The sequence below is a fragment of the Panulirus ornatus genome, chromosome 12 (genome assembly GCF_036320965.1).
Source record: "Panulirus ornatus isolate Po-2019 chromosome 12, ASM3632096v1, whole genome shotgun sequence".
NCBI lineage: Eukaryota > Metazoa > Arthropoda > Malacostraca > Decapoda > Palinuridae > Panulirus > Panulirus ornatus.
Window position 1 is genome coordinate 35,369,179 of NC_092235.1, and position 20,750 is coordinate 35,389,928.

Consider the following 20,750-nt stretch of genomic DNA (forward strand, 5'->3'; position numbering starts at 1 on the left):
AACATCACATTATCATCATCTTGACCTGTCTAGCAACATCACATTGTCATCATCTTGACCTGACCAGTAACATCACATTATCATCATCTTGACCTGACCAGTAACATCACATTATTATCATCTTGACCTGTCTAGTAACATCAAATTGTCATCATCTTGACCTGACTAGTAACATCACATTATCATCATCTTGACCTGACTAGTAACATCACATTATCATCATCTTGACCTGTCTAGTAACATCAAATTGTCATCATCTTGTCCTGACTAGTAACATCACATTATCATCATCTTGACCTGACTAGTAACATCATATTATCATCATCTTGACCTGACTAGTAACATCACATTATCATCATCTTGACCTGACTAGTAACATCACATTATCATCATCTTGACCTGTCTAGTAACATCACATTGTCATCATCTTGTCCTGACTAGTAACATCACATTATCATCATCTTGACCTGACTAGTAACATCATATTATCATCATCTTGTCCTGACTAGTAACATCACATTATCATCATCTTGACCTGACTAGTAAGATCACATTATCATCATCTTGACCTGACCAGTAACATCACATTATCATCATCTTGACCTGACTAGTAACGTCACATTATCATCATCTTGACCTGACCAGTAACATCACATAATCATCGTCTTGCAGATTGTGAAGACAACTTGAGTGTTGAGAACGCCTCTGTGAGGTGTGGATCCAGGTGAGTTGCGGCCAGATGTTGGTGGAGTAGTTGGTCAGGTAAGTACGACCCAACCATTGTCAAAGCTTACAGGGCAGGTAAGTACGACCCAAACATTGTCAACGCTGACAGGACAGGTAAGTACGACCCAAACATTGTCAACGCTGACAGGACAGGTAAGTACGACCCAAACATTGTCAACGCTGACAGGACAGGCCGCCTTATAGACGTCCCTAAACAATCATTGACAACGCTGCCGTGGGCAGATTGTCTGGTAAGTATGATACAAGGACTGACAACACTTGTTTGTTCTGTGACGTATTTGACCGACTTTCAGCAGCTGTTCAGATAATCAACGGAGCTTTGGAGACGTACATGTTAGGATGAAAGTGTGGGAGGAGAAAGCTGGGTTGTAGGCGGCCAAAGTGGTTGGGATACAGGAAAGAGAGACAGTTGTATCATGCAGAGTTGATAGTGGAGACACAAGAAGAAGAATCATAGAGACGAAGCTGGAATATACTTCCACCTTCCAACTTGCAAGGACATCTGCTCCTGGCATTACCCAACCAGGTAACGACCTCTGCACTAACACTAGGTGTAGCGTACGACATGAAGTGTACACCAGGATGGTTCTGTGCGCACGCGAGAAATAGAAGGAACTTGTGTTCTGCAGGAGCCGGCCAGGTTAGAACACGTCCGACATAACTTTGAGGACGTAACCTGCAACAACCTCGAGGATGTGATGTTTATCGTTCAGGTGAGGACGAAGTTATATGGCGGTCTGAGGAAATAGTAGCAAGGTATTGGGAACTTAACAACCAGTTCAAGGAAAGTCGTAGCATGATTATAATACGGGGATAACTGTCAAGGTATGACACGACCATTGCTGTAGTCTCACGTAGAATGCTGGTGATACACACAAGCTCTGTGTAGGGAGGAGGATGGTGTGTTTATTATAGAGCTGTGCCACCATGTTAGTCATGTTTATTATAGAGCTGTGCCACCATGTTAGTCATGTTTATTATAGAACTGTGCCACCATGTTAGTCATGTTTATTATAGAACTGTGCCACCATGTTAGTCATGTTTATTATAGAACTGTGCCACCATGTTAGTCATGTTTATTATAGAACTGTGCCACCATGTTAGTCATGTTTATTATAGAACTGTGCCACCATGTTAGTCATGTTTATTATAGAGCTGTGCCACTATGTTAGTCATGTTTATTATAGAGCTGTGCCACTATGTTAGTCATGTTTATTATAGAACTGTGCCACTATGTTAGTCATGTTTATTATAGAACTGTGCCACCATGTTAGTCATGTTTATTATAGAACTGTGCCACCATGTTAGTCATGTTTATTATAGAACTGTGCCACCATGTTAGTCATGTTTATTATAGAACTGTGCCACCATGTTAGTCATGCTATTATAGAGCTGTGCCACTATGTTAGTCATGTTTATTATAGAACTGTGCCACCATGTTAGTCATGTTTATTATAGAACTGTGCCACCATGTTAGTCATGTTTATTATAGAACTGTGCCACCATGTTAGTCATGTTTATTATAGAACTGTGCCACCATGTTAGTCATGTTTATTATAGAACTGTGCCACCATGTTAGTCATGTTTATTATAGAACTGTGCCACCATGTTAGTCATGCTATTATAGAGCTGTGCCACTATGTTAGTCATGTTTATTATAGAACTGTGCCACCATGTTAGTCATGTTTATTATAGAACTGTGCCACCATGTTAGTCATGTTTATTATAGAACTGTGCCACCATGTTAGTCATGTTTATTATAGAACTGTGCCACCATGTTAGTCATGTTTATTATAGAACTGTGCCACCATGTTAGTCATGTTTATTATAGAACTGTGCCACCATGTTAGTCATGCTATTATAGAGCTGTGCCACTATGTTAGTCATGTTTATTATAGAACTGTGCCACCATGTTAGTCATGTTTATTATAGAGCTGTGCCACCATGTTAGTCATGTTTATTATAGAACTGTGCCACCATGTTAGTCATGTTTATTATAGAACTGTGCCACCATGTTAGTCATGTTTATTATAGAACTGTGCCACCATGTTAGTCATGTTTATTATAGAGCTGTGCCACCATGTTAGTCATGTTTATTATAGAGCTGTGCCACCATGTTAGTCATGTTTATTATAGAGCTGTGCCACCATGTTAGTCATGTTTATTATAGAACTGTGCCACCATGTTAGTCATGTTTATTATAGAGCTGTGCCACCATGTTAGTCATGTTTATTATAGAGCTGTGCCACCATGTTAGTCATGTTTATTATAGAGCTGTGCCACCATGTTAGTCATGTTTATTATAGAACTGTGCCACCATGTTAGTCATGTTTATTATAGAGCTGTGCCACCATGTTAGTCATGTTTATTATAGAGCTGTGCCACCATGTTAGTCATGTTTATTATAGAACTGTGCCACCATGTTAGTCATGTTTATTATAGAGCTGTGCCACCATGTTAGTCATGTTTATTATAGAACTGTGCCACCATGTTAGTCATGTTTATTATAGAACTGTGCCACCATGTTAGTCATGTTTATTATAGAACTGTGCCACCATGTTAGTCATGTTTATTATAGAGCTGTGCCACCATGTTAGTCATGTTTATTATAGAACTGTGCCACCATGTTAGTCATGTTTATTATAGAGCTGTGCCACCATGTTAGTCATGTTTATTATAGAACTGTGCCACCATGTTAGTCATGTTTATTATAGAACTGTGCCACCATGTTAGTCATGTTTATTATAGAGCTGTGCCACCATGTTAGTCATGTTTATTATAGAGCTGTGCCACCATGTTAGTCATGTTTATTATAGAACTGTGCCACCATGTTAGTCATGTTTATTATAGAGCTGTGCCACCATGTTAGTCATGTTTATTATAGAACTGTGCCACCATGTTAGTCATGTTTATTATAGAGCTGTGCCTCCATGTTAGTCATGTTTATTATAGAGCTGTGCCACCATGTTAGTCATGTTTATTATAGAACTGTGCCACCATGTTAGTCATGTTTATTATAGAACTGTGCCACCATGTTAGTCATGTTTATTATAGAGCTGTGCCACCATGTTAGTCATGTTTATTATAGAACTGTGCCACCATGTTAGTCATGTTTATTATAGAACTGTGCCACCATGTTAGTCATGTTTATTATAGAACTGTGCCACCATGTTAGTCATGTTTATTATAGAGCTGTGCCACCATGTTAGTCATGTTTATTATAGAGCTGTGCCACCATGTTAGTCATGTTTATTATAGAGCTGTGCCACCATGTTAGTCATGTTTATTATAGAACTGTGCCACCATGTTAGTCATGTTTATTATAGAGCTGTGCCTCCATGTTAGTCATGTTTATTATAGAGCTGTGCCACCATGTTAGTCATGACAGATGTGTGTACACTAGGGATGGTCTTCACTTACATGGAATACAGCAAGTCCGCCTTGGTCGAGTACTGCAGGAAAATATCAAGCCTTAAATTTGGATAGACATAAAGTACGCAGGACAGGAAATGACGGTCGAGCTGGCTGAGGAAGGTACTGGGAGAGTGGGGGGGGTGAGGAAGATGATGGACGGAACCTCAGCTCGTAGCGCTAACCTCACAGGCAGAGGAAGTAGCAAAGAAAGGTCAAGTAGGGTCAGCTGGGGTAGGCAGTATAAGCAGCGGGTTAGCACAGCTACAGGTCAACTCTCAGGTCACTTTTAGGAGCAAGGCTGGTACGGGGGAGGGTAAGGCGGTGAACCCCAAACCGTCTCTCCCACTGCAGCAGACGACGCACACAATGATGATACAAACACACATCATACCCACAAAGTCAAATTCGGTCCACAAATCAACAAAAACAATAAGTTTGATGCACACAAATGCCCGGAGCATCATTACGAAATAACAGAACATTATTGTAATCTGTTACGTGGGTATACACTGAAAATAAACACTTCATCGCCGAGTTAGCAATACCTGGATACAAACTAGTTACGAAAGATCGCTTATACAGGTGGTGGAGCTTTGATCTACATTCATAGCAATCTAAATGCTATTAACATAAGCAAACTACACACACACACACACACACACACACACACACTTACGACTCTCTTTAAAGATAGTGACATTACCGACAAGTTCAAAAGAAAACGACGATAAGATGCTATACAATGAAATCAAAACTATAATAAACAGTAAAGAGTTTCCAAACATAAAGTGGAACACGTTAACAGGTGACCGAGAGGGAACGAGACTAACGGAACTGATTGAAGACGCATTTCTAGAACAGTTGATTAAAAAACCAACTAGAGGTAAAAACATTCTTGATTTTGTCCTCACCAATGACACAAACTTAACTCTTGCGAAGAAAGCGAGAGTTTGTCAAACAGCAATCACAGTTTGATTAGATTAAAGATGAATTTACATTATGAAATAAATGACAACAAACTCTTGATCCCAGATTACAGGCGAGCAAATTTTGAAAACATGAGACAAGAAATTCGCAGTACCAATTGGACAAAACTTCTTGACGTTTACACAGTAAAGGAAATGTGTAATAATTCTAAACACACATTACTCATGACTGAAAATGAACATATTCCACGAATTACGAAGAAAACTTGCAATATTTCAAAACCATCATGGATGAATAGGAGAATATAAGGTCTAATTCGCCAAAAGAAGAAAACATATGAGAAATTCAAATCAATGGAAACTGAGGAAAATCACCAGGAATTAATCCAGATCCAAAGAGAGTGTAAGAAGGTCATAAGACAGAGTAAACAAACGCGACGAAGAAAAAAGAATTTCCTTGAAAGTTAAGAATAATCCAAGGGAATTCTTCAAATATATAAGACAAAGGAAGACCGTAAAAGGAGGAATTGGACCATGACGAGACGAACATGACACACTAACTACTGATGACAAGGAAATGGTTACCATACTAAACTGTTCTTTCAACTTCATATTCACAATTGAAGAAACATCTCGAATACCACAACCAATGAAAATGTTTCAAGGATCTGATGAAGAAGAGTTGAAGGTTAGAGAAAGAAAGAATTCTGAACTACTTAAATACCTGGACCAATTAATTCCTAACAAATCCAACGGCCCAGATAACGGTCAGACAGATGGCATATGAAATTTAATGTAGACAAGGGTAAAGTTATGCACTTTGGAGACAAGAATATACGTTACGACTACAAACTATTCGAAAACTCTTTAAGAACAATAAATGAAAAAAAACCTTGGAATTGTCATTAGTAACAATTTGAAATATACTAAACAGTGTCAAGCAGCAAGTAAAGTAGGCAAACAAATGTTAGGTGTTATAGCCAGGAACATAGATTATATGACGCCAGAAACAATTCTCATACTTTATAAATATCTAGTAAGACCACACCTTGAATATGCAGTCCAGTATTGGTACCAAAACTATAAAGAAAAAAGGAAAAATTTGAGCAAGTACAAAGGTGTGCGACAAAATCTGGCACACGACGCTGATAAATGCAGACTTCGCGGAGACTTAATCCAAGTGTTGAAACTTCTGAACAAGGTCGATAAACCACGAACATCTTTTCGAAATATAAGAAAATACGGTTACCAGGACAAATGGAATAAAACTTAAAGCTAAAAGATGTAGTACGGACGTGGGGAAAAGCTTCTTCTCCTATAGGTGTGTTAAGCACAGGAATAACTTACAGTCAGACGTAATGAATGCTAAAACTACAAGTACCTTCAAAAAGTCGTTTAGACCAATATGTTATAAATTCAGGTATACTCAGAGAAAAACGCCAGAAGTAAACTTATGAACGACAGCGGTAACGGGGACACTAGAAGGCTAATGTGCAGCAGCGGGGAGTCGGTGATAGCTTTGAAAAGGACTGAGCGGAATTACATTTTTTCTTTTTTTTTTTTTTGTCAAGTTAAATAATTTCTTTTTCCAGACAACCCGGTCATGGGCCAATCAGACCTCCTGTTTCATGTAAACTTATGTAAACACTGAGAGGGTAGGTCGTCCGGTAGACGTCAGCACTACACCACGTTAGTAGACGTCAACACTACACCAAGTTAGTAGACGTCAACACTACACCAAGTTAGTAGACGTCAACACTACACCAAGTTAGTAGACGTCAACACTACACCACGTTAGTAGACGTCAACACTACACCAAGTTAGTAGACGTCAACACTACACCAAGTTAGTAGACGTCAACACTACACCACGTTAGTAGACGTCAACACTACACCAAGTTAGTAGATGTCAACACTACACCAAGTTAGTAGACGTCAACACTACACCAAGTTAGTAGACGTCAACACTACACCAAGTTAGTAAACGTCAACACTACACCAAGTTAGTAGACGTCGATACTACACCAAGTTAGTAGACGTCGATACTACACCAAGTTAGCAGACGTCAACACTACACCAAGTTAGTAGACGTCAACACTACACCAAGTTAGTAGACGTCAACACTACACCAAGTTAGTAGACGGCAACACTACACCAAGTTAGTAGACGACAACACTACACCAAGTTAGTAGACGTCAACACTACACCAAGTTAGTAGACGTCAACACTACACCAAGTTAGTAGACGTCAACACTACACCAAGTTAGTAGACGTCGATACTACACCAAGTTAGTAGACGTCGATACTACATCAAGTTAGTAGACGTCGATACTGCACCAAGTTAGTAGACGTCAACACTACACCAAGTCAGTAGACGTTGATACTACACCAAGTTAGTAGACGTCGATACTACACCAAGTTAATAGACGTCGATACTACACCAAGTCAGTGTACATCGATACTACACCAACTTAATATACATCAACAACTACACCGAGTCAGTGTACGTCAACCACTATACTAAATCAGTGTGCGTCAACCACTACACCAAGTTAGTGTACGTCATTACCACACCAAGTCAGTGTACGTCAACCACTTCACCAAGTAAGTGTTCGTCAGCCAACACATCAAGTCAGTGTACGTCAGCCACTACACTAAGTCAATGTACACCAACGACTACACCAAGTTAGTGTACGTCAACACTACACCAAGTCAATGTACACCAACCACAACACCAAGTTAGTGTATGTCAATCATTACACCAATTCAGAGTACGTCAGCCACTACACCAAGTCCATGTACGTCAACCACTACACTAAGTTAGTGTACGTCAACCACTACACCAAGTCAATGTTCATCAACCGCTACCCCAAGTTAGTGTACGTCAACCACTACATCAAGTATATCAACCACTACAACAAATCAGTACATGTCAACCAATACACAAAGTCATTGAATGTCAACCACTAAACCAAGTTAGTGTACGTCAACCACTACACCAAGACAGTGTATGTCAACCACTACACCAAGTAAGTGTACGTCAACCACTACACCAGGTACTCTGTGTACGTAAACCACTACATAGAGCCAGTGCACGTCAACCAATACACCAAGTCAATGTACGTCAACCACAACGCCAAGTTAGTGTACGTCAACACTACACCAAATTAGTGTACATCAAACACTACAGCAAGTCAGTGTACATCAAACACTACAGCAAGTCATTGTACATCAACCACTACAACAAGTCATTGTAGATCAACAAACCATTACACCAAGTAAGTGTACGTCAACCACTACACTAAGTTAGTGTATGTCGACCACTACACCAAGTCAGTGCACGTCAAGCATTACACCAAGCCAGTGTATATCAACTACTACACCAAGTCAATGTCCGTCAACCACTACACCAAGTTAGTGTACGTCAACCACCAAACCAAGACAGTGTATGTCAAATATTACACCAAGTCAGTATACGTCAGACACTACACCAAGTCAGTTTACGTCAACCACTACACCCAGCCAGCGTACGTGAAAAAATTACACCAAGTCAATGTACACCAACCACTACACCAAGTCAGTGTACATCAACCACTACACCAAGTCAGTGTGCGTCAATCACTACACAAGGTCAGTGTATGTCAACCATTACAACAAGTTAGTGTACGTCAACCACTACACTAAGTTAGTGTATGTCAACCACTACACCAAGTAAGTGTACGTCAACAACTACACCGAGCAAATGTACATTAACCACTACACCAAGTCAGTGTATATCAACCACTAGAAGAAATCGGTGCACGCTAGCCACTACTCCAAGTTAATGTACATCATCCACTACACCAAGTCTTTGGACCTCAACCACTACCTCAGGTCAGCGTATGTCAACCACTACACCAAGACAACGTATGTTAAACACTACACCAAGTCGGTGTACTCAACCACTACTCCATTACGTTTTATGTCAACCACTACACCTACACAGTGTACGTCAAACAGTACAACATGCCAGAGTACGTCAGCCACTACACAAAGTCAGCGTATGTCAACCACTGTACCAAATCAGTGTCTATCAACCACTACACCAAATCAATGTGCGTGAGCACTACACCAAGTCAGTGTAGTCAACCATCACACTAAGTCAGTATACGTCAACCATTACACCGATCCAGTGTACATCAACCACTACACAAAGTCAGTGTATGTCACCCACTACAGGAAGTCACTGTATGTCAATCACGACTTGGAGTTAATGTACATCAACCTCTACACCAAGGCTTTGTACCTCAACAACCACAGCAAGTCAGTGTATATCAACCACTACTCCAAATCAGTGTACGTCAACTACGTCAAATCAGTCTAGTCCACCACTACAACAAGTCAGTGTATGTCAACCACGACACCAATTCAATGTACGTCACCCACTACACCAAGTACGTCAAACACAATAACAAATAGGTGTACGTCAGCCACCACACCAAGTCAGTAAACGTTAACTACTACACCAAGTTAATGTACATCTTACACTAAACCAAGTTAGTGTACGTCAACCACTACACCAGGTCAGAATATTTCAACCACTAAAGCAAGTCGGTGTATTCAACAACCACACCAAGTTAGTGTACGTCAACCACTACACCAGGTCAGAATATTTCAACCACTAAAGCAAGTCAGTGTATTCAACAACCACACCAAGTTAGTGTGCGTCAACCAATACATTGAGCTAGTATACTTCAACGACAACATCAAGTCAGTGTATATCGACCACTACCGGAAGTCAGTGTACGTCAACCACTGCTCTAAGTTAATGTTTATCAACCACTACACCAAGTCTTTGTCCCTCAACCACAACACCAAGTCATTATATGTCAACCACTACACCAAGTCAGTATACGTCAGTCACTTCGCCAAGTTAGTGTACGTCAGCCAGTACACCAAATCAGCATACGTCAACCACTACACCAAGTTAATGTACATCAAGCATTACACCAAGTTAGTATACGTCAACATCTACAATAAGAGAGTGTACGTCAACCCCTACACTAAGTCAGAGAGGTCAACCACTACACCAAGTCAGTGTACGTCAACCACTACACCGAGCCAATACATATATTAACCACTACATCAAGTCAGTGTATGTCAACAGGCTGAGGAAGTCAGTGTACGTCAACCACTACTCCAAGTTAATGTACGTCAACCACTACATCATGTCTTTGTACTTCAACCACTACACCACGTCTTTGTACTTCAACCACTACACGTACTCAGTGTACGTCATCCAATACACCAAGTCAGTGTATTTCAACCACCACTCCAAATCAGTATACAGCAACCACTACACTAAGTTAATGTACATCAACCACTACACCAAGTTAGCGTACCTCAGCCACTAAACCAACACAGTATAAGTCAACCACTACACCAAGTCATTGTACGTCAACCACTACACCGAGTTAGTGTACATTAAACATTACACCAATTCAAGTACATTAGCCAATACAACAAATCAATGCATGTCAACCACTACACAAAGTCACTGTATGTCAACCACTACCAAGTCAGTGTACGTCAACCACTACACCAAGACGGGGTAAGCCAAACACTACACGAAGTCAGTGTACGTCAGCCACTGCACCAAGTCAGAGTGCGTCAACCACTACACCGAGGAGTGTACATCAACCAATACACCAAGTTTGTGTACGTCAACCACTATACCAAGAAAGTGTGCGTCAACGCTACACAAGTTATTGCACATCAACCACTACACCAAGTCAGTGAGCATCAACTACTACAACAAGTCAATGTATGTCAGCAAGTACACCAAGTAAGTGTATGTAATCAACCACTACACAGAGTGATTGTACGTTACCCAATACACTAAGTTAGTATATGTCAACTACTGCAATAATTCAGTGTACGTCAACCACTACACCAAGCCAGTATATATCAACCACTGCAAAAAGACAGTGTATGTCAACCATTACACCAAATTACTGTACGTCAACCACTACACCAAGTTAAAGTACATCAACCAGTACACCAAGACAGTGAATGTTAACAAATACACCAAGTAGGTGTACGTCAAACACTACACCATGTTAGTGTACCTCAACTACAACAATAGTTCTGTGTATGTCAACCACTACACTAATTCTGTGTACGTCAACCACTACATCAAGTCAATATACGTCAAACACTACACCAAATTAGTGTACGTCAACCACTACACAAAGTCAGTATACGTCAACCGCTACATCAAGTGAGTGTAGTTCAATCAATACATCAAATCGATTTATGTCAACCATGATACCAATTCAGTGTAAGTCAATCACTACACCAGTTCACTGCACGTCTACCACTACACGAAGTTAGTATACGTCAAGCAATGCACCAAGTCACTTTACGTCACCTACCACACCAAACTTAAGTACGTCAACCACAACACCAATCCAGTGTACGTCAACCAATACGCCAAGTTATTGTACGTCAACCACTAAACTAAGTCAGTGTACGTCAACCACTACACCAAGTCAATGTATGTCAAACACTACACCAAGTCAGTGTACGTCAACTACTATACCAAAACAGTTTACATCAACAATAAGAGTAAGTCATGTAAGTCAACTACTACACTAAGTCAGCGTACTTCAACACTTCACCAAGTTAATGTACATAACCACTACACCAAGTCAGTGGACATCAACCACAACATCAAGTCAGGATATGTTAACCACTGCACCAAGTCAGGGTACGTCAACCACAACACCAAGTCATTGTACGTCAATCAGTACATTAAGTCAGTGTACGTCAACCACGACGCCAAGCGTCAACCACTACAAAAATCAGTGCAAGGCAATCACTACACCAAGTAAGTGTATGTCAATCATTAGCGAAGGTCATTGTACGTCAACCACTACACCAAATTAGTGTACATCAACCACTACACCAAGTCTTTGTATGCCAACCACTATACCAAGTCGGTGTGTATCAACCACTACACCAAGTCACTGTACATCAACACTACACCGAGTCAGTGTACGTCAACACTACACCTATTCAATGATCGTCAACCACTACACCACGTCAGTATACGTCAACCACCGCACGAAGTCACTGTATATCAATCACTACAGTAGGTCAGTGTACGTCAACCACTACACCAAGTCATCGTTAGTCAACCGCTACGCAAAGGCAATGCACGTCAACACTACACCAAGTCAACGTACGTCAACCACTACACCAAGTCAATGTACGTCAATCGATACACTAAGTCCTTGGACGTCAACCACTACACCAATTCACTGTACATCAAACACTACACTGAGCCAGTGTTCGGCAACCACTACAAAATCAGTATAGGTCAACCACTACACCAAGTCAGTGCCTGGAAACCATAAGCACAACTCAGTATACGTCAACCACTACACCAAGTTAATGTACTTCAACCATTAAACCAAGTTTTTGTACGCCAACCACCACACCAAGTGGTGCACCAAGTCAGTGTAAGTCAACACTACACCAAGACTGTGACGTCAACATTACACCAAGTGAATGCACGTCAACCACTACACCATGTCAGTGTACTTCAACGCTACACCAAGTCAGTGTACGTCAACCACTGCACCGAGCCAGTGTGCGTCAACCAATACAAAAGTCAGTGTAAGTCAACTACTACACCAATTCAGTGTATGTCAGCTACTTGAATAAGTTGGTGTACGTCAACCACTATACCAAGTCAGTGTATATCAATCACTACACCATGTCAGTGTACGTTAACACTACACCAAGTCACCGTACGCCAACCACTACACCACGTCAGTATTCGTCAACCTCCGCACCACGTCAATATATATATCAACAACAACGGGAAGTCAGTGTACGTAAAACACTACACCAAGTTAATGCACATCAACCACTACACCAAGTTAGTGTATGTCAATCCACTACACCAATTAATTATACGTCAACGACTACACCAAGTTAATGTACATCAACCACTACACTAAGTCTTTGTATTTCAACCACTACACCAAGTCAGTGTAGGTCAGCACTACACCATATCAGTGTACGTCAACACTACACCAAGTCAGTGTACGTCAACATCAAACCAAGTCAGAGTGCGTCAACATTACACCAATCAAGGGTACGTCAACCACTACACCAAGTCAGTGTAAGTCAACACTACACCACTTCAGTGCATGTCAACACTACACCAAGTCAGTTTACGTCAATCACCACGCCAACATAATGTATGTCAAATACTACACCAAGTCAGTGAACGTCAACCACTACACCAGGTCAGTGTACGCTCACCACTACACCAATTCAGTGTACGTCAACCACTGAACCAAGTCATTGTGTCTCAACCACTATATCAAGTCTGTGTATGTTAACCATTACAATAGTTCGGTGTACGACAACCACTGCAAAAAGCTAATGTACATTAACCACTGCACCAAGTTAATGTACGTCGATCACTACATCAAGTTAGTGTACGTCAGCCACAACACCAAATCAGTGTACGTCAACCACGACATCAATTCAATATACGCCAGCCACTACACCAAATCTATACTATATGTCAACCACTACACAAAGTTAGTGTACGTCAACCACTACACCAAGTTAGTGTATGTCAACCACTACACCAATCCAGTGTACGTCAACATCTACAAGTCAGTGTACGTCAACCACTACACCAGGTTAGTGTACAACAACTGCTACACTAAGTCAGCATTTGTCAACACTACATCATTCAGTGTACGTCAACCACTACACCAAGTCAGTGTAATCTAACCACGACACAAAATCAGTATACATCAGCCACTACGCTAAGTTGATGTAAATCAACCGCTATACTAAGTTAATGTACGTCAACACTACACCATGACAAGGTAAGTCAACCACTACACCAAGTCACTGTATGTCATCCACTACACCATGATACCAAAATTATCATTCTTGCTAATAACTTTCTCTTATATAATGTTAATTCCTCGTTGATTGCACATCCCTCCTTGGATAATTTAGCATTGTGCCACAAACCATTGCTTGACAACTTGATTTGCCCTCCCAATACTATGGTTTTTATTGCCATATAAACAAATTCATGTGAGTACCAACTACTTTTTGGACCACAAAAAGTGTTCTTAATCCTTGTTCCTTTAAGGAAATTGTTGTTAATGAACCTTGGAATGAGAGTCTGGACCATAATTATGTAATGTTTGTCCCACACCCACAAAATGTTCTTATTCATTGCCCACCTAACCAACCCAAATCTTCTTTGTTTCTTGGACACAGTCAGGAACACAATGTACTCCTATCAGTCCCAATTTCAAATTGTTCGGCACTCATGATTATTACTTTGGACAAATTAATAGAATTATCCCGAGTATAGAATGAATCCCCCATAACATTAATTTCTCACTCCTTGGTGAAGTAAAGATTCAACATCTTCCATTTAAAGTTGAAGACAATTTAGATTCCCCTATGGATGTTTTGGCTTTTGTTCCTTTTGAGTGCACACCACATACATCTGGAATTTCATTGTCTATTGCACTGATATTGCTATTTACAGTGTTAATCTTATATCGTCGTATGCGACATAGAGTGACTAATACAGAATTTCCTACACCCACATTAGATATTCAGAAAGTAGTTACAGCAAAACTTCCTAACTTAGGGAAAACTTTGACTTCAGAATAATATATCCTCAATGAGTTGTTTGGATTTTTGTTCTCTTCAATTTTGTCATTTAATTTATATGATATACTTTTGTTATTCAGTGTATATATATATATATATATATATATATATATATATATATATATATATATATATATATATATATATATATATATATATATATATATATATATATATATATAGGATGCAAGGCATGTGTACGTGTAGGAAGAGAGGAAAGTGATTGGTTGGTTCTCAGTGAATGTAGGTTTGCGGCAGGGGTGTGTGATGTCTCCATGGTTGTTTAATTTGTTTATGGATGGGGTTGTTAGGGAGGTGAATGCAAGAGTTTTGGAAAAAGGGGCAAGTATGAAGTCTGTTGGGGATGAGAGAGCTTGGGAAGTGAGTCAGTTGTTGTTCGCTGATGATACAGCGCTGGTGGCTGATTCATGTGAGAAACTGCAGAAGCTGGTGACTGAGTTTGGTAAAGTGTGTGAATGAAGAAAGTTAAGAGTAAATGTGAATAAGAGCAAGGTTATTAGGTACAGTAGGGTTGAGGGTCAAGTCAATTGGGAGGTAAGTTTGAATGGAGAAAAACTGGAGGAAGTAAAGTGTTTTAGATATCTGGGAGTGGATCTGGCAGCGGATGGAACCATGGAAGCGGAAGTGGATCATAGGGTGGGGGAGGGGGCGAAAATTCTGGGACCCTTGAAGAATGTGTGGAAGTCGAGAACATTATCTCGGAAAGCAAAAATGGGTATGTTTGAAGGAATAGTGGTTCCAACAATGTTGTGTGGTTGCGAGGCGTGGGCTATGGATAGAGTTGTGCGCAGGAGGATGGATGTGCTGCAAATGAGATGTTTGAGGACAATGTGTGGTGTAAGGTGGTTTGATCGAGTAAGTAACGTAAGGGTAAGAGAGATGTGTGGAAATAAAAAGAGCGTGGTTGAGAGAGCAGAAGAGGATGTTTTGAAATGGTTTTGGCACATGGAGAGAATGAGTGAGGAAAGATTGACCAAGAGGATATATGTGTCGGAGGTGGAGGGAGCAAGGAGAAGAGGGAGACCAAATTGGAGGTGGAAAGATGGAGTGAAAAAGATTTTGTGTGATCGGGGCCTGAACATGCAGGAGGGTGAAAGGAGGGCAAGGAATAGAGTGAATTGGAGCGATGTGGTATACCGGGGTTGACGTGCTGTCAGTGGATTGAATCAAGGCATGTGAAGCGTCTGGGGTAAACCATGGAAAGCTGTGTAGGTATGTATATTTGCGTGTGTGGACGTATGTATATACATGTGTATGGGGGGGGGGGTTGGGCCATTTTTTTCGTCTGTTTCCTTGCGCTACCTCGCAAACGCGGGAGACAGCGACAAAGTATAATAAAGAAATATAATATAATATATATATATATATATATATATATATACATATATATATATATATATATATATATATATATATATATATATATATATATATATATATATATATATATATATATATATATATATATATATATATATATATATATATATATATATATATATAAAACAAGTAGTGGTGATATGAGAAGGAGATGGAGTGAGTATTTTGAAGGTTTGTTGAATGTGTTTGATGATAGAGTGGCAGATGTAGGGTGTTTTGGTCGAGGTGGTGTGTAAAGTGAGAGGGTTAGAGAAAATGATTTGGTAAACAGAGAAGAGGTAGTAAAAGCTTTGCGGAAGATGAAAGCCGGCAAGGCAGCAGGTTTGGATGGTATTGCAGTGGAATTTATTAAAAAAGGGGGTGACTGTATTGTTGACTGGTTGGTAAGGTTATTTAATGTATTTATGATTCATGGTGAGGTGCCTGAGAATTAGCGGAATGCTTGCATAGTGCCATTGTACAAAGGCAAAGGGGATAAGAGTGAGTGCTCAAATTACAGAGGTATAAGTTTGTTGAGTATTCCTGGTAAATTATATGGGAGGGTATTGATTGAGAGGGTGAAGGCATGTACAGAGCATCAGACTGGGGAAGAGCAGTGTGGTTTCAGAAGTGGTAGAGGATGTGTGGATCAGGTGTTTGCTTTGAAGAATGTATGTGAGAAATACTTAGAAAAGCAAATGGATTTGTATGTAGCATTTATGGATCTGGAGAAGGCATATGATAGATTTGACAGAGATGCTCTGTGGAAGGTACTAAGAATATATGGTGTGGGAGGCAAGTTGTTAGAAGCAGTGAAAAGTTTTTATCGATGATGTAAGGCATGTGTACGTGTAGGAAGAGAGGAAAGTGATTGGTTCTCAGTGAATGTAGGTTTGCGGCAGGGGTGTGTGATGTCTTCATGGTTGTTTAATTTGTTTATGGATGGGGTTGTTAGGGAGGTGAATGCAAGAGTTTTGGAAAGAGGGGCAAGTATGCAGTCTGTTGTGGATGAGAGAGCTTGGGAAGTGAGTCAGTTGTTGTTCGCTGATGATACAGCGCTGGTGGCTGATTCATGTGAGAAACTGCAGAAGCTGGTGACTGAGATGGTAAAGTGTGTGAAAGAAGAAAGTTAACAGTAAATGTGAATAAGAGCAAGGTTATTAGGTACAGTAGGGTTGAGGGTCAAGTCAACTGGGAGGTAAGCTTGGATGGAGAAAAACTGGAGGAAGTAAAGTGTTTTAGATATCTGGGAGTGGATCTGGCAGCGGATGGAACCAAGGAAGCGGAAGTGAATCATAGGGTGGGGGAGGGGGCGAAAATCCTGGAAGCCTTGAAGAATGTGTGGAAGTCGAGAACATTATCTCGGAAAGCAAAAATGGGTATGTTTGAAGGAATAGTGGTTCCAACAATGTTGTATGGTTGCGAGGCGTGGGCTATGGATAGAGTTGTGCGCAGGAGGGTGGATGTGCTGCAAATGAGATGTTTGAGGACAATATGTGGTGTGAGGTGGTTTGATCGAGTAAGTAATGTAAGGGTAAGAGAGATGTGTGGAAATAAAAAGAGTGTGGTTGAGAGAGCAGAAGAGGGTGTTTTGAAATGGTTTTGGCACATGGAGAGAATGAGTGAGGAAAGATTGACCAAGAGGATATATGTGTCGGAGGTGGAGGGAACGAGGAGAAGTGGGAGACCAAATTGGAGGTGGAAAGATGGAGTGAAAAAGATTTTGAGTGATCGGGGCCTGAACATGCAGGAGGGTGAAAGGAGGGCAAGGAATAGAGTGAACTGAATCGATGTGGTATACCGGGGTCGACGTGCTGTCAATGGATTGAATCAGGGCATGTGAAGCGTCTGGGGTAAACCATGGAAAGTTGTGTGGGGCCTGGATGTGGAAAGGGAGCTGTGGTTTCGGGCATTATTGCATGACAGCTAGAGACTGAGTGTGAGCGAATGGGGCCTTTGTTCTCTTTTCCTGGCGCTGCCTCGCGCAAATGAGGGGAGAGGGGGATGTTATTCCGTGTGTGGCGGGGTGGCGATGGGGGTGAGTAGGGGCAGACAGTGTGAATTGTGTGCATGTATGTATATGTGTGTGTCTGTGTGTGTATATATGTGTGTACGTTGGGATGTGTGGCTGTGTATGTTTGCGTGTGTGGACGTGTGTGTGTGTGTGTATGTGTGTGGGGGTGGGTTGGGCCATTTCTTTCGTTTGTTTCCTTGCGCTACCTCGAAGGGGCGGGAGACAGCGACAAAGCAATATATATATATATATATATATATATATATATATATATATATATATATATATATATATATATATATATATATATATATATATATATATATATATATATTTCTTTTTTTCATACTATTCGCTATTTCCCGCGATAGCGAGGTAGCGTTAAGAACAGAGGACTGGGCCTTTGAGGGAATATCCTCACCTGGACCTCTTCTCTGTTCCTTCTTTTGGAAAAAAAAAAAAAAGAAAAAAAAAAAAAAACGAGAGGGGAGGATTTCCAGCCCCCCGCTCCCTTCCCTTTTAGTCGCCTTCTACGACACGCAGGGAATACGTGGGAAGTATTCTTTCTCCCCTATCCCCAGGGATATATATATATATATATATATATGTATATTGCCCTTTCAAAATTCAGTGCAAATGTTATAAATGTAATTTCATGGGTACTCTAATTTTAGTACACAGTAGTTACCCTTGCTCTCAAGCATACTTAGATGATGTAAAGGATAACTCTTGTAACTAACTATAATTTGCTTCTCTTTTGCATTTTTATATTCAACACTATTTCATGTGTGACCATAACTTATCATGGCTGGCAGGAGCTTGAGCCAGGTTGTGGCCCAGCAAAATGTAAGACTCACGCACACATGCCATCAATTTTTCATTAGCTATTTATTATCATTTTACTGTGAGTGACATATAGCTAAATGCATCACATAGAATGTTCCCACGAACTCACTGTTCTCATGAACCACTGTTAATCACTTGACATTAACTGTGGTTCTCATGAACCACTGTTAATGTTTGAACACGTAAGAGCTGATCTCTTGTTTGAACACGTAAGAGCTGATCTGTTGTTTGAGCACGTAAGAGTTGATCTGATGTTTAAACACGTAAGAGTTGATCTGATGTTTAAACACGTAAGAGCTGATCTGTTGTTTGAACACGTAAGAGCTGATCTGATGTTTGAACACGTAAGAGCTGATCTGTTATTTGAGCACGTAAGAGCTGATCTGTTGTTTGAACACGTAAGAGCTGATCTGATGTTTGAACACGTAAGAGCTGATCTGTTATTTGAGCACGTAAGAGCTGATCTGTTGTTTGAACACTTAAGAGTTGATCTGTTCTTTGAACACGTAAGAGTTGATCTGTTGTTTGAACACGTAAGAGATGGTCTGATGTTTGAACATGTATGACCCGATTTGTTGTATGAGCACGTAAGAGTTGATCTGTAGGTTGAGCACCTAAGAGTTGACCGGTTGTTTGAACATGTATGAGCCGATCTGTTGGTTGAGCACGTAAGAGTTGACCTGTTGTTTGAACATGTATGAGCCGATCTGTTGTTTGAGCACGTAAGAGCTGATCTGTTGTTTGAACATGTAAGAGCTGACCTGTTCTTTGAGCACGTAAAAGCTGATCTCTTGTTTGAACACGTAAGAGCTCATCTGTTATTTGAACACGTAAGAGTTGATCTGTTGTTTGAACACGTAAGAGTTGATCTGTTGTTTGAAGACGTAAGAGTTGATCTGATGTTTGAACACGTAAGAGTTGATCTGTTGTTTGAACACGTAAGAGTTGATCTGATGTTTGAACACGTAAGAGTTGATCAGTTGTTTGAACACGTAAGAGTTGATCAGTTGTTTGAACACGTAAGAGTTGATCTGATGTTTAAACACGTAAGAGCTGATCTGTTGTTTGAACACGTAAGAGCTGATCTGATGTTTGAACACGTAAGAGCTGATCTGTTATTTGAGCACGTAAGAGCTGATCTGTTGTTTGAACACTTAAGAGTTGATCTGTTCTTTGAACACGTAAGAGTTGATCTGTTGTTTGAACACGTAAGAGATGGTCTGATGTTTGAACATGTATGACCCGATTTGTTGTATGAGCACGTAAGAGTTGATCTGTAGGTTGAGCACGTAAGAGTTGACCGGTTGTTTGAACATGTATGAGCCGATCTGTTGGTTGAGCACGTAAGAGTTGACCTGTTGTTTGAACATGTATGAGCCGATCTGTTGTTTGAGCACGTAAGAGCTGATCTGTTGTTTGAACATGTAAGAGCTGACCTGTTCTTTGAGCACGTAAAAGCTGATCTCTTGTTTGAACACGTAAGAGCTCATCTGTTGTTTGAACACGTAAGAGTTGATCTGTTGTTTGAACACGTAAGAGTTGATCTGTTGTTTGAAGACGTAAGAGTTGATCTGATGTTTGAACACGTAAGAGTTGATCTGTTGTTTGAACACGTAAGAGTTGATCTGATGTTTGAACACGTAAGAGTTGATCAGTTGTTTGAACACGTAAGAGTTGATCAGTTGTTTGAACACGTAAGAGCTGATCTGTTGTTTGTAC

General features: G+C 40.4%; 1 protein-coding gene across 1 annotated transcript in view; it reads left to right on the forward strand.

The window, feature by feature from the left end:
• The window catches only part of LOC139751734 (uncharacterized), a 208,014-nt gene that overhangs the window by 66,903 nt on the left and 120,361 nt on the right, over positions 1-20,750 (forward strand). Inside the window, exon 3 of the mRNA XM_071667287.1 lies at positions 673-724. Coding sequence (XP_071523388.1) covers positions 673-724 — 52 coding nt within the window. The remainder of the gene's footprint in view (positions 1-672; positions 725-20,750) is intronic.